The sequence below is a fragment of the Emydura macquarii genome, unplaced genomic scaffold (assembly GCF_026122565.2).
Source record: "Emydura macquarii macquarii isolate MOO-44397 ecotype Brisbane River unplaced genomic scaffold, CSIRO-AGI_Emac_v2 contig_1253, whole genome shotgun sequence".
Lineage (NCBI taxonomy): Eukaryota > Metazoa > Chordata > Testudines > Chelidae > Emydura > Emydura macquarii.
This window is the reverse complement of record NW_027131390.1, coordinates 23,734,870-23,749,111: the sequence shown is the minus strand read 5'-3', so window position 1 is coordinate 23,749,111 and position 14,242 is coordinate 23,734,870. Positions and strand designations below refer to the sequence as shown.

General features: G+C 39.4%; 1 protein-coding gene across 1 annotated transcript; it reads right to left on the bottom strand.

The window, feature by feature from the left end:
• Positions 1 to 1,814: 1,814 nt before the first annotated feature.
• On the bottom strand, positions 1,815 to 11,545 carry LOC137153968 (putative P2Y purinoceptor 10). The gene is made up of 2 exons (XM_067549743.1): positions 11,407 to 11,545; positions 1,815 to 3,427 (listed from the first exon to the last, which is right to left on the bottom strand). The coding sequence occupies exon 2, from the start codon at positions 3,372 to 3,374 to the stop codon at positions 2,274 to 2,276; it is 1,101 nt and encodes a 366-aa protein (XP_067405844.1). The 5' UTR covers positions 3,375 to 3,427; positions 11,407 to 11,545; the 3' UTR covers positions 1,815 to 2,273.
• Between the last annotated feature and the right edge of the window lie 2,697 nt (positions 11,546 to 14,242).

Genomic DNA, 14,242 nt, shown 5'->3' with positions numbered 1-14,242 from the left:
TTTTTCTTTTTTATTTCTCAATAAACTGACCTCTCTGCTGAACTATTGCAGCCTAGAATCTATAATTTCCCAGAACTTCAAGGTACCTATATGGGGGGGAGGGGAGAAGGATACACTTTACCAGGCCCTGGAGGGCCCAGCCCAGGCTGCAATCCCCATTACCATGAGGAAAAAATTGAGGCTAAATTGTAGATCATGCCTGAGGATATTTATAGAAACTTATTCTCTGTATCTATTGTCCAGATTTGCTGGAGCCAATGAGAAGCAGTGTTAGAGCAGTCTCAAGCAACATTATGAACAGTGAGTTGCTGGGCCTGCTGGCCTGGCCCAGCTCAGGCCCTTCTCTAGAATAGAGAGTGTGTGCTTGTGCAGTTAGACTAGGACTTGTAGTTTGAGACTGAGAAATTTGTGCTCCCCTCTGTGACATGGTCTATCATATCAAGATCAAGAACTACCAGTCCCAGAGTTCTTTGTGCACAGGCAGGAGGGAGGGACAACTGGTGGGAGGGGCAAAGCAAAACACTATAAGACAGTGGGAGCCAGTGCTGCTGTTTCTTCTGGTAGTATTTGCAGGCCCAAAATATATGTGAGTAAGTGTCTTATTCACTCACAGACACCCCATAATACCATGTCTGGTGGTGGCTATAAATACAAATCAGACAGCCAGAAATGTAAGGAGGTAAAAGAAAGGGAACTAAAAGAAGCTAAAGGACACCAATCTATTCTCCAGTTTTTCAAATCAGATAAGGCCTTTCTACAGCCAGGCAATATACTAACTAGGGAAGCAGATGAACAAAATCAAGATGAAAATGATTTCAATATAGAGACTGTGTCTGTGGCACTGGTAATTGATGACAAAGAAAATCTGCCAGAACATGCATCATGTGACTCCAATCTTATGCTTGAAGATAGTCAGGTAGTATCACCATTAGCACCACCACATTCAGAAGGTTTACAAGAAGCAGGAGAGAGTAGTGTTACACTATCTGATTCTTGTCTTTTCAAAGATCCAGGCTTGTGGCCTGAAAAGCCACCAAGCTTGTGACTTGAAAAGAATGGTTAAGCCACCTAGCAATCTTGTCTATTGAGTGTGAACTTTCAAGAGAAATTGACTTTTGGGGGCTAATTCATGATTTTGCAACGAAAAAGGTCAGAAAAATAAAGCTTTAAAGTTAATTGGCCTAATTATAAAATGTTTGCAGTCACATTGGTCCATTAGAATAAAAAAATCAAGACATTGACAGGATATAATACCTTTATAATGACCAAAAAGTTACAAAATAGTCAGCAAACTTGTAGGACTCAGGCTGGGTGTTATGTTAAACAAAAATAGCAAAGGGGAGGCATTTTTCAGAAAAGTAGACTATGTAACAGTAATTTCAGAATTCAAACCTTTTTCATGGCTCATGATATTATATGTATGGGATGAGGGATTGTGTTATGTGTGTGGGAGGGGACCTGTGTTACAAGTTTATACTGGCCCCGAAAAAATTATGCTTGTACCCTGCTTCTGCAGCTTAGAATTTTTGGACTCAGAAGTTAAATTGACGTTAATTCACTCTTGTTTTTGAATAAATTGTCATTTGGAAGGCTACAATGTTGCTATTAATTCAAGCAAAAATGGAAACCGTCCCAGAAACCCAGTATTTGGCAGGATTTTCAAGAATGTCAAACATTTTATCTTATCAGAAATTATACTTTTTCTGTTAGAATCCATTGAAATAATTGTGTTAATCAAGACTCAAATCATGCTACTATTTTAAATAGAAAACATTTATTTAGTGATTTTAAAATGTATTTACAGATATACCAGATGTTCTAAATGACCTTTGGATAAGAGTTCTATGTAATAGCTAAAAGCAATGACATAACCATGAAGTACATTTTCATAGACACATCAGCTTCAGATATGGAAATAGCCTATGTGGCTGTAGCTGTTTTGTAGCTGTTCTGTTCCTGGAATTCTCAGTATAGTCCATGGAATTTCAATACATGGATCAGCTGCTAGAGATACATTCTGGAGTGTCCTTTTAAAGAAGATAAATTATGGGACCTAACAGGTAACCCAGGAAAATTTTGCACAGGGAGGTTGTGGTGAGTGGGATGGATCATACTTTTTTTTTAAAAAAAGTTAACGTATCTTTAAGTGCTGAATGTCTTACACTTAATGGCCAGAGGCATTATTCAGTATGTATTGCTGGGCTTAATGTGATCTCCATTTAAGCTTTGGGCTGCACCTGTGTACAACAAAGTGTCTTAGGTTTCAAAAAGTGTTACTGTAATAAAAGCCCCTCTGGTTCAGTTGGAGAAGTTTCCATATATTTATGTGACCTGCAATTTGTACGAGACCAACATTTAAAATGTGAAAAGGGTTTTTGGGTTTTAATATCATCACTGTTATCCTGGGAAGACGAGCCATTCTCTTTGTCCGTGAGACAATTCCTGAGGGCAAAGCCACTGCAGTGCAATAATTTGTCTTGGAACTCTGATGTCATAAAGTAGTAGAGGATTGGATCCAGACAACAGTTCAAGCTTGCAAGACATAAAGAAACTGTATGAAAATGAAGAGTACTTCTGGAAATGGAGCAGTTTGTAATAATGTTCTGTTTCACCATCATAAATAAAGGAAAGTTTATATGATATGGTGTGAAACATACGAAGAACACGGCTGCACACATCAGGATCATCCGTAAAGCTTTCTCTTTCTCACTTCTCTGTTGTAAGGGCATTTGGAATTCCTGTAGAGAGTGTCTCATTTTCCAAGTGCAGCATGCAATAATAACTAAGGGGGCCACAAACCCTGATAATTCAGCTATTGTTACCAAAGTAATAGAAGTTCCCACAGTCATTTGCTTCACTCCAAGATCTGCAAAGCAGGCATTTACATTGTTGGATAAGGCGGGACTTCTCACAACTGGAAGTGGTAAGCAAGCAACCCCAACAAATATCCATACAGCAACACTAATGATGACATCATACCTACACTTCCAGTCTCTGGCTTTGAACGGATGGAGAAGGAAAAGGTACCTTTGAATGCTTATGCAGGTAAGGAAACAAATGCTTGCGTACATGTTGAGATATTTCAGGTAGAAACATAACTGGCAAAAGAAACTTCCAAAAGGCCATATTTGGTTTATATAATAATACATTCGAAAAGGTAATGAGAGAACATGAGCAAGATCGGCTACAGCCAAATTAATCATAAAAATTACAGCTTTGTTCTTTTTATTGATGAAGCGACATAAAACCCATAATGCAGCACTGTTTGCCAGAAGACCAGGTATGAATATTATGGTGTAAGTGGTTGCATATAGAGAGGACTGAAATCCCATCTGAGGATCAGTGCAGTTTTCTGAAGATCTGTTACTCAGCATCTTGAATGTATCTGTGCATTCATTGAGGAGATGATGGGATGGAAGAAAGATCTCTGTAGAGAATAAAAACAAAGACAGTAAAGGCAAAAACTATTCAGTGTTTGTTAATATTGATGTTTTTATTTTCTAATTCAGACAAATACATTTAAATGAGACCTTACCCCGAGGTAAATACCTCATTGAAAAGGAAAGAGCATAAAGAAAAGCTATGTGGTTCACTCCATTACAGAAACTAAGATTAAAATTACAAGTGAAGAGGATGCTTTTACCATCAGTAGTATGGATGTGAAAGAGATTTTTGTCACTTGACCAAGTTCCCAATGTATTTATCAATGGGATGACTCTGTAGCCATCCCAGCATTAATAGATATTTCTGGAAGATCTTCATCCTTGGGTCCTATTCACTCATCAATTCCAGTCATACAGCAGCCCAAAGTCTTCTGGGATTAGGGTATAGACACACAAGCTATCCAGAGACCCAACTCTGCTAGGGTCCAATAGCCAGCCAACACTGATCGGAAAGTTGGGCAGGTTGACTAGGAAGGATGAAGAACTGGGCCAACTCTTAGATGTGCTAATCCATTGCATCATCCATGCAGCCTTGACTGGAGGTAGTCCTATGGAACTCCATCCAGAATGTAAACCTACTCTGACAGTGTCCTAAGACCACAGTGGTGCTATTAATCAGCTTGTTGCCAGCTGCCAGACCATTTTTCAGACTTCTAGGTTCTCTATAACATTTGACTTCATTCATTATACACTGAATTCAAACTCCTATCAAATCAGTGCCCCTATTGCAGACCTACAGGCACCTCCACCAAGAGGTTAACTAAATAAAGTTTTGAATTAATTGAGACTGTCTGAGAATCTTTAACAACCTGCATAGAGGTCTCATATTAGATTACTGTAAGGTCAATAAACAGCTTAAATAAAAGACAAGACTAGCAGACTGTGGAGGAGGCTTCTGATGGAAAGGAGCAGACAGATCCATCAGAGCTCTGGCTCCATATTTAGTACTAGATTCATAAACTAATATCTAATCAAATGTACTTCAGTTTCTATGTTAGTATCGGAAATGCATTACTGCACACATGACATAATGCAGTCATTATTTTGTAATAACAGAAAATAACATCTTACCATTCCAGACATGATGGAAAAAATATCTCTTTTCATTTAGACTAGAAGTTCTCCATTTTGGGTGACATTCACCCATATGCACCTGCACAAATCTCTCTGACACATATGCCCAACATTGAGGGCTTAAACGGTGCATAGGTACTTGTGCAGGCCTTCTTTACTGTGATGCATTTCACCCTTCCTGAGTATCTTTTTGGGGAAACATTTTCTTAGGCAAAGAAAACATTTTTCTTACCGCTCATGCAGCAGGTTATAAAACAAGGCACAGATAACACTATCATTTAAGACTAAACCATGTAATTTTCATCCTAGCACCAAATGCTGTGCATATGATTTTTAAATTGTCCACAAGATGTCACAGCTAAGTTAGAGTTAATGTCTCTTTTGCTTCTTTCTAGGAAATCAGGGCTTGATCTTGCAAAACTTTTATTGTAGTGCTTGAAAATCTGCATGGCCTAGATGACAATGTGTAATGAATAAAGACATGGTATTGGTGTCAATGAGATTGCTCGAACTTGTAAGACCTCTGGCTAGTGTTATCTAAAGAGCTCAAGGTCAGATATCAATAAGCTCAGAACCCACAGATGGGACCAAATTTTCAAAAGAGCTCTGGACCCAGGAGCTCCCACTGAGATACTTGTGGCATGATTTTCAGAAGAGTTCAGCACCCACCATGCATGTGCTGAAGTTCTAGCCACTAATTTTGGTTTCTAAATAGGAGCTAGCATTCTGGCCCCAGTTGTGTGTGCTGAACCCTTCTGACAATCCCAGCCTGTGTTTAGTAGTGTTTGCAGCATCAGACCCTTAACTTCTACTCATAGAAGGTCAGAAGGGACCACTGTGATCCTCTAGTCTGACTTCCTGCACATGGCAAGCCACAGAACCTCACCTACCCACTCCTGTAATAGATCCCTAACCTCTGGCTGAGTTACTGAGATCCTCAAGTCATGATTTAAAGACTTCAAGTTACAGAGAATCTACCATTATGCTAGTTTAAACCAACAAGTGACCCATGTCCTATGCTGCAGAGGAAGGTGAAACCCGCCCCCTAGGGTCTCTGCCAATCTGACCTTGGGGGAAAATTCCTTCCTGACCCCTAATATGGTGATCAGTTAAACCCTAAGCATGTCAGCAAGACCCACCAGCCAAACACGTGTGAGAGAATTCTCTGTGGGTATGTCTTCACGACATTTCATGAATTTGCCACTGTCAGATCCATCTATCTGGATCGATTGAGCAGTCAGTGAAGACGTGCTCAATCGACCTGGAAGTCAACGCATTGAAACCACCCCTTCAAGTGGCATAGCGCTGCGTCGATGGGAACACATTTCCCATCCGTGCAGCGCAGTGAAGACTCTGCGTAGAAGAGAAGTTACGAAGTCGATGGGAGTTACGCAAGCTACTCTGTATAGCTTGCATAACTGCTATCGACTGCCACCAGATTTCCAGATAAGTGTAGACCTGGCCTGTAATAACTCAGAGCCTTGCCCTTCTAGTGCCCTATCTCTGGCCATTGGGGATTTTTGCTACTAGAAGTCGCAAATGGGCCATATGTCATTGTAGGCAGTCCCATCACACCATCCCCTCTATAAACTTATCACGCTCAGTCTTGAAGCCAGTTGGGATTTTTGCCCCACTATTCCACTTGGAAGGCTATTCCAGAACTTCATTCCTCTGATGGTTACAAACCTTTGTCTAATTTCATGGTTGCCTGAACTTGTTGGCTGGTTTTATATCCATTTGTTCTTGTGTCAACATTGGTGCTCAACTTAAATAACTCTTCTCCCTCTCTGGTATTTATCCCCCTGATGTATTTATAAAGACCAATCATATATCTCTTCTGCCTTTGTTTGGTTAGGCTAAACAAACCAAGCTCCTTGGGGTTTCCTCTCGTCAGATAGATTTTCCATTCCTCTGATCATCTTAGCAGCCCTTTTTTGTATCTGTTCAAGTTTGAATTAATCTTTCTTAAACATGGGAGAGAGTATTCCTAGGATTGCATTAGCCTTTTTCACAGCTGGATCTGGCTCATAGTCATCCTGTGATCAACTAGTATACCAAGTCTTTCTTCTCCTCCTGTCACTTCCAACTGATATTTCCTCGGCTTACAGCAAAAATTTTTGTTGTTAGTCACTAAGTGTGTGACTTTGTACTTTGCACTATTAAATTTCATCCCATTTCTATTACTCCAGTTTTCAAGGTCATCCAGATTTTTTTAATGATATTACAGTCCTCCATGTTGGAAATACTTCCCGACTTTTTGTCATTTGCAAATTTTATTAGCACACTCCCACTTTTTGTGCCAAGGTCATGAATTAAAAAATTAAATAAGATTTGGTCCCAAGACTGATCCCTGAGGAACTCCACTAGTAACCTCCATCCAGCCTGACCGTTCATCTTTCAGTATGACCCATTATAGTCTTTCCTTTAACCAGTTCCTTATCCACCTTTCAGTTTTCATATTAATCCCCATTTTCTCCACTGAAACTAATAATTTCCCATGTGGAACTGTATGAAATGCCTTACTGAAATCCAGGTAGATTAGAGCTACAGAATTTCCTTTGTCTAAAATATCAGCTATCTTCTCAGAGAAAGAAATCAGGTTAGTCTGGCATGATCTATCTTTTGTAAAACCATGTTGTATGTTATCCCCATTACCTCTATGTCCTTAACCACTTTCTCTTTCAAAATTTACTTCAAGCCCTTGCATACAATTGAGGTCAAACTAACGGGCCTGTAGTTTCCCAGATCACTTTTTTTCCTTAAAAATTGGTACTTTATTAGCAATTCTCCAGTCATAAGGTACAACCCCCAAGTTTACAGATCTATTAAAAATCCTCGCTATTGGGCTTGCAATTTCATGTGCTGGTTCCTTTTATATCCTTGGATGGAAATTATCCAGGGCCCCCGATTTGTTCCCATTAAACTGTCTGAGTTTGACATCCACCTTGGATGTGGCAATTTCTACTTCCATACCCTTCTTTCCATTAGCTACCTTCCCACTACACCTAAAATCTTCATTACTCTTATTAAAATCTGAGGTAAAATATTCATTTAGTGTTTGGCCTATGCCTGGATTATTTTTAATCTCCACCCGAAATACAGGGCTCATCTTTAAATACTGGAAAACCTTGCCTTGGGTGACCAAGGACCTGATTTTTTCAGAAGTTCTGAATATCCACAGCTCCCATTGTCTTCAACTGGAGTTGTGGGTGCTTAGCACTTCTGAGAATTAGACGCTAAGTAACTTTACCCCAATCTTTGCAGAATTTTGCTGATTCCTTAGAATAAGCAAAGGGAAATTTAGATATTACTACAATTGCTAAAGTACCCTTTATCGTAAGCAAAACTGCCAACTGACATATTTCTAAGGGTGACCAATGTAGTTAGGAGGAAGTAATACTGATTATATTTAGCAAGGGTGTCAATGTCTGGTAACCATGACAACAGGGCCTGACAGTATTAAAAACAACAAAAAAACAACTGTCAATGTATTTGTCATAGGTTTTTTTATAGTTCTTACTTATTCCACTTCAAATTTTCAAGAGTTTACTCTCTCTTCTCCACTGTCATTCTTCCAAAAATGCACTAAAGTATTTTGAAGATCGAAAGAAAAACATACTCATGTAGATAAATATACATGACCTTTGCTCATGTCTGAAAAGTAGGTCTAGCTTTGGCCATTGACTTTGGCCAAGTAGATGTTAGTGTGGGCTAGCATGCTTTTGTTTTCAAAATCAAGAATGTCTATTTTTAAATATACACAACAGACATCCTTGGCAAGGCTGTGTGCAGCTTAATGTGAATGGTTCTGCTAGTGAACAAAGTAATTGCTGCTGAAGATCCCTAGTGGAACCTCAGCCTGAGAGAGAGATGCAGCACTGAGGGAGGAGTGCTGCTGGTTTCAGGCATAGCAGCTGGCTGAATGGGTTAAGCTGTCCTTGATGTGCTTGCCTGCACTACGCGATTCATCAGCTACTTTTTATTCCTCACTGACCCCGCCAAGAGATCTGTGCCAGCAGTAGTCATGAGGGAGATGACACCATAGAAGGTAGGTGGCCCCTTATGCTTGGTGCTGCTGCTGTTCATGGTCTCAGAGCACTTGGGATATTGGATGTCACCAAGGTTCCTGGCCCTTCTCACCAGTCCCCTCTACAGCCACCTCCATCTTGCTCCTGGCTTTCAGGACTGCTCACCTCTGAGCGGGATGAGTGGGGCAGGCAGTGAGTCTGGAACAGGGAGCAGGATGACACTGGCCAGAGGGAAGATGGGGTCAGGTAGGGCAATTAAGCAAACTCTCAGACTCTAACCATACAGGGGCTGCTGTTAGGGCATACCCAGTGGAGGCCCTTGACTCTGGAATTCACTTTCCCAAGTTGTCCAGCAGAGCCCATGTTCAATGACCTGGTATGCCCATCTCTTTTCTCAGCCTTGCACCTGAGAATGTCTTTGGGCTTGCTTTGCCTTTTTTTTTTTTAACAACAGAGGTTACATTTTGACTAAGTACATTTGTAATTGGGCACACTTTTTTACATAAAAAACTTATAAATACCCTAAGTTAAACCTTATTTCACACAGACCGGTGAGCAGCCATAAACTGCTAGCATCAATTTTCCTGGCTACTATCCAGATTTGAACTGGAGCCTAGAAGCGAAAAGCTCCTTGTCCCATTTCCAAAGCAGAACACTGGTGAAAGTATTTGGCTCAGAGTGCCAGTTTATCATTTTTGCAATAGAAAATAACACATCTATTGTCCCTGCTAAGACCCTTTATTCTCCTCTTCCAGCTAAACAAACTCGTGAGGCTTGGTTCTGTAAAGCCTTAGTATTCTGAGCCCAGAAAAAATGTGTAAGAAGCCTGGTGGTTCTTGTCTTTTCACCATTTTTACATCAGTACAGTAGAGTGACTTGACTTCTGATTTACAGCACTGTAGGTGAAGTCAGTATCAGGCCCCCTGAGTTCAAGGGCTCTGTTGTGCTCTTTAAAAATCCCCATCACCCCCAGCTCTCTGGTGGACCTATGAAATGTGTTGTGGTGTCTTTCCAGGTAGTGGTCTGCCCAAGACCGAGTTCTATATTGATGCACTAATTAATTCCATCTCGCACCAGACACGAAGGGTCCTTAAGACGTAGTTAATATTTGTTAAATCCCTGCTTTACTGGTAAAAACTGCTTTTTGAATCCAGTGAAGCTATTTCCCTGCCTGATGGCAAGTAATTGTGAGTCCTTGGCCCAGTGTTTCTGAGGAAGATATGGAGAGGGAAATTACTAGGGGATTAATGGGGAACTCTGATATTCATAATCTCACTTTATGCTTTTTGAAGGCCCCACTTCCTTTGCAGCTAATGTGATGTCTTATAGTGTCATTTTAGCTTGTGGCTTCCTATGAAGGGGTGTACAGACTTTTTGGTGCCTCTTGGAGAGGCTGCCAAGCCCTAACACACCTCACCTCCATGTTGTCCTCATAAGAAGACCCTGCCAAGCTAACTAATGACATAGGGTTGGGGGGAAATGTGCAGCCAGGGCTTAGAGACAGCTCAAGAACCAATCAAGAACTAATTACATGCAGCAGAGGTTTTTGGCCTCAAGATCTTACTAGGAGGATATTTTCCTCCTACAGGGAAGAGAAACTAGGAGACTGTGCTGATCAGAATCTAACGTGGGAAAAACAGAAATGCTACTCTGGCTGGGGTGTACTTGTTTTTTTTGTTTTGTAGTATATTGTAGTATATATATATAAAACCAGTATGGAATGAATGCAGCTAACACCTATTGCTAAGATGCTGTCAATCTGGATTAAATGTAGTGCCCCTTCAGTAAAATACTCTCCGAAATGAGTGGGGGGTGTGTGTGTTTCATCTAAATATATTTGCCATTTTAGTATCTTTATTTCAGTAGTGCCTACGGGTTTCAAGCAGGTTCAAGGCACCATTCTACTAATATGGTATAAATGCATAACAATCAGTTCTTGTTCTGAAGAGTTTACTGTTTAACTGAAGACTGGAAACAAAAATGTGTCATTACGAGGAATAGGGAGGGAGGATGGTGGGTATTTGTGATGGCAACATGGGTTATGCAGAGTGGCAACGTGCTCAATTAGCAGGTTAAGCCAATAATTAAAATACACATGAATGCAAAGAAGCACTAAAATATCAGCAATCTATCTTTCTTCTATGTACTTATATAGTCTTTATTACAGCAATGGAAATTGCCTGAATTATCATTATTCTGAATCACTGTGTGCCCCACCCAGTACGACATTTCTGTGGTTTTGTGCTCAGAATTTCCAAATTCAAAGAAATGTTAGCACCATAGGTCTTTATTTATTTATTTATTTATTATACAGAGGTAGCCCTAATTCCAGATCCAAACAACCCCAGACTTTGGGGAAACTCTGTTTCAAACATGAATCTGAACTTCATGGCAAAGGTTCCTCTCTAGAATTATAGTCAACTTGGCTGGGAGTGAGGAAATGTATCTGTCTAATAAAAATCCACTTTTATGACTTGAAATAGTTTTCTTAAGTTTCTGATTTAAGTAGATGAGACTTTCTACAGCTTTCATTTAAATAGCAATTATCATTAGCATTTTAACACACGCAACTGAAACAGAACTGAATGATCTGTTGTAATATCCTATCAATCAAAGTAATGTTTTCTGTAGAACAGACTTTTTTCTTGTACAGTCTTTTAATCATAATACATTACCTTCTACTTACCAACCTGCTTAGAAATAAAACAAAGAATTACTATTCTATCAAAGGCTGCTGAGGGCATCCTATCAGTTTATATATTTGTTTGAAAATTTCTCTTGAAAAAGCATATGATAATATTGCTGAACATTGTTATGGCTTGGATTTACAAAAGGAAATGTGCAGAAGAAATAAACCTTACCTCATCGTAACTTCCATTCTTCAAGAAGAAAATATCCACAGTAAAGGGTCGGGAAAAAGCGAAATGTTTTTGTTAGCTACAGCTTATGCTGTAGATTCCAGCCACAGAGAGATTTTTTAAAACTTCTCATATGAAGAGAGAATTTTCACATTCTTGTCCTAGTGCTCTGAAATCCTGCTAGCATCTGCAGACTGATGTAGTGACTATATAAACAGGAAATCCTGTATTTTGTTTCACTTAATCATCCAAAACGTTTTCAGCTGCTGACGTTAAAACAACTCAGATGATAATATTATTTTGATGCAAGTGAGGTGGGAAATTAAACTCGGGCTTTAATGTTGCACAAAATTGGAGTTCCCACTATGTTCTGTGCTATACTTTACTATTGTGTCTGACTTTTGTCACTGTTTGCTAAAACTGTAAACACAAAAAATCTGCTAGTGAGCAAATACTAAAATATAACCAAAAAAATATATAGATCTAAGTGGTTTGAAATTGTGATTTAGCTTCCATATCTGAAATACATGGTGGTTTATAGCTTGAATGTTCTCAAAATACTCTTATCTTATACAGACATGTAATGTCCAGTATCATGTACTACATCTATAGCTTTCTCTTCTCTACTTCATTCAATTCCTTTTCCGTGTTTGTATAAAATATCCTTTCCTTATGCATGGTACTGCATGCAGTAGTGATGTTGTTTACTTTGTGGGTACATTGCAATGTGAGTTACTATCAGTTGCATTATTTCTTGCTGAATAATAATAATAATGATGTACAATGTCACATATCATGTCCCAGTGTCTGCAGAGATAACATGACAGCACTGTAGAGCTGACATAGTGCTTCCAGTTCTTAGTAAAGATGCTGACTAAATAGAAATATATTCTTTCCCTTGCTATAATATCCTGTTGGGTTGGTTTTAGGGTCACTCAGAACAAGCAGATGCACACCGGTGTACCAAAATGGAAGGAGAAGAGGGAAAGGTATAGTTTATAATTTGCTGCTTAAGTCCTCTGATATTTGCTGTGGGGCAAATCCTGATCCTTTCCCTCCCCATGCCATTACATTTGAGCATACAAAATCCTTAAAGTAGTGGTTCCACCATGATTCCTCTGTGCAAGGAGATTACCAGCTGCCTTAAACAGGCCCCATTGGGTCCAGCACCTCATGACCCATGCTTCATGGTGGCTCTCTCTGGGACAGTACAAAATAGCTGTGGGGAGAATGGGTGTCTATATGAAGTGGGAATGTAGTACATTTGCAACTACTAGTCCAAACCTCCATGTGGAGCGCTCACTGGAAGCTTTGAATCTCAGTGTTAGGAATCTCAGTGACTGTGCTCATGAATTCAAAATTTGCTTTTGGTGCATTTTTTCCTGTATTTGCTTCAAAATGGCTGTTTCAGCAAACAAATGGTGCACTCATCCCTAAAATGTCCACAAAAAACAAAGAGGTGGGAACATAGTCCAACTGAGATTGTTTTAAAGTGTGGGCTTTTCCCTCTGTAGTTGTATCTTAGTTTATTTTGCCTGCTGAAAACATTTCACGCATCCTGGGTCATTAAAAATATCACAGAATGCACTATTATGTGACATCACTGATAACCAAGTTCCACAGGTTGACAATCTTGTCCACAGACATTAATCAAATCTTTTAAAAACCCATTGCCATACATTAAAACTGTATAGTTTATTCTATCCATTAGAAGAGAAATAACTATATGTATGTTTTTGCTTAATTCTTCTTTAAGTATAGTTCTACACAAGTGCACATTTTACAGTGTATAATCTCTCCTTTTAAATCTGACAGAAGTTATAAAGAAGTTTAAAATGGTAGTGAAACTAAATGAAACTAAGTGAAACTCCTTTTGAGCCTACATCTATAAACTGATATCCTGTAGGCAAAAGGACAAATACATATTATCAACATTTCTCTGACCTGAGAACATGTTTATGTATCAGACAGGATGCACCTGAAGGATGCATGTAAAACAAAGTTGTGCTTTTCTGAACTCGGAGGTTTTACTCAAGTAATGTGAAATTCACCCCTGGGTAGAGTCCTGGTGCGAAGTCCACGCACTACTTTAGAGCTCATTTATACCTGATTTTCGTGGCCTAAGTGATGCATGTGCTTGGTATAGACCCTCTGCCATGGGATGAAGTTCACCATAAAGCATATAAATAGCGATTACAGAAGTGGCATTCATTTAGACTTAGATTCATTTTAAGGTGAGTAACGGCTACTTATTCTTTACCTTTGGGGTTTGACACTTGCATGTACTTTGGGCCACGGGCTGCAGAACTACCAGCCGCAAGCATTCACAAATCAGGAGTCAGACCCCATAAATCACGAGATCAACTTTAAAAGCGTGAGATTTTAATAAATTAATTAATTAAATTTGGGGTTCTTTTTATTTACCTTTATAGGTTTTGAGCTTGTAAGTCCACTCAGGCCACATTTTCAGAGTTTTCTCTGCAACAAGGGCTAGGAACTTGCATTTTAAAAAATAATTAAAGCTGAGATTCTCATGAAATCACTTGCCTCCCATAGCAGCAGCTTGAAGAAAAACACTAAATTTTGTGAGACTCGTGATAAAATTGTCAGTTGCCAACACTGCAACATTTTCTTACTCTATGTGTACATTGCCTAGCACAACAGGGTTCCAATCTTGGTTGGGAGAGGACCACTAGGTACTACTGAAATACTCACAGGCATGTCAGGTGAGAGATCGTGAGTGAAACCTGCACTGAACAAGCCCTCTTATATGTAGCTTATAGGTGTAGGTATCGTGGGCTAGTCATGGGTATAAGTTAAGGCAGTAATGTAATGAGTC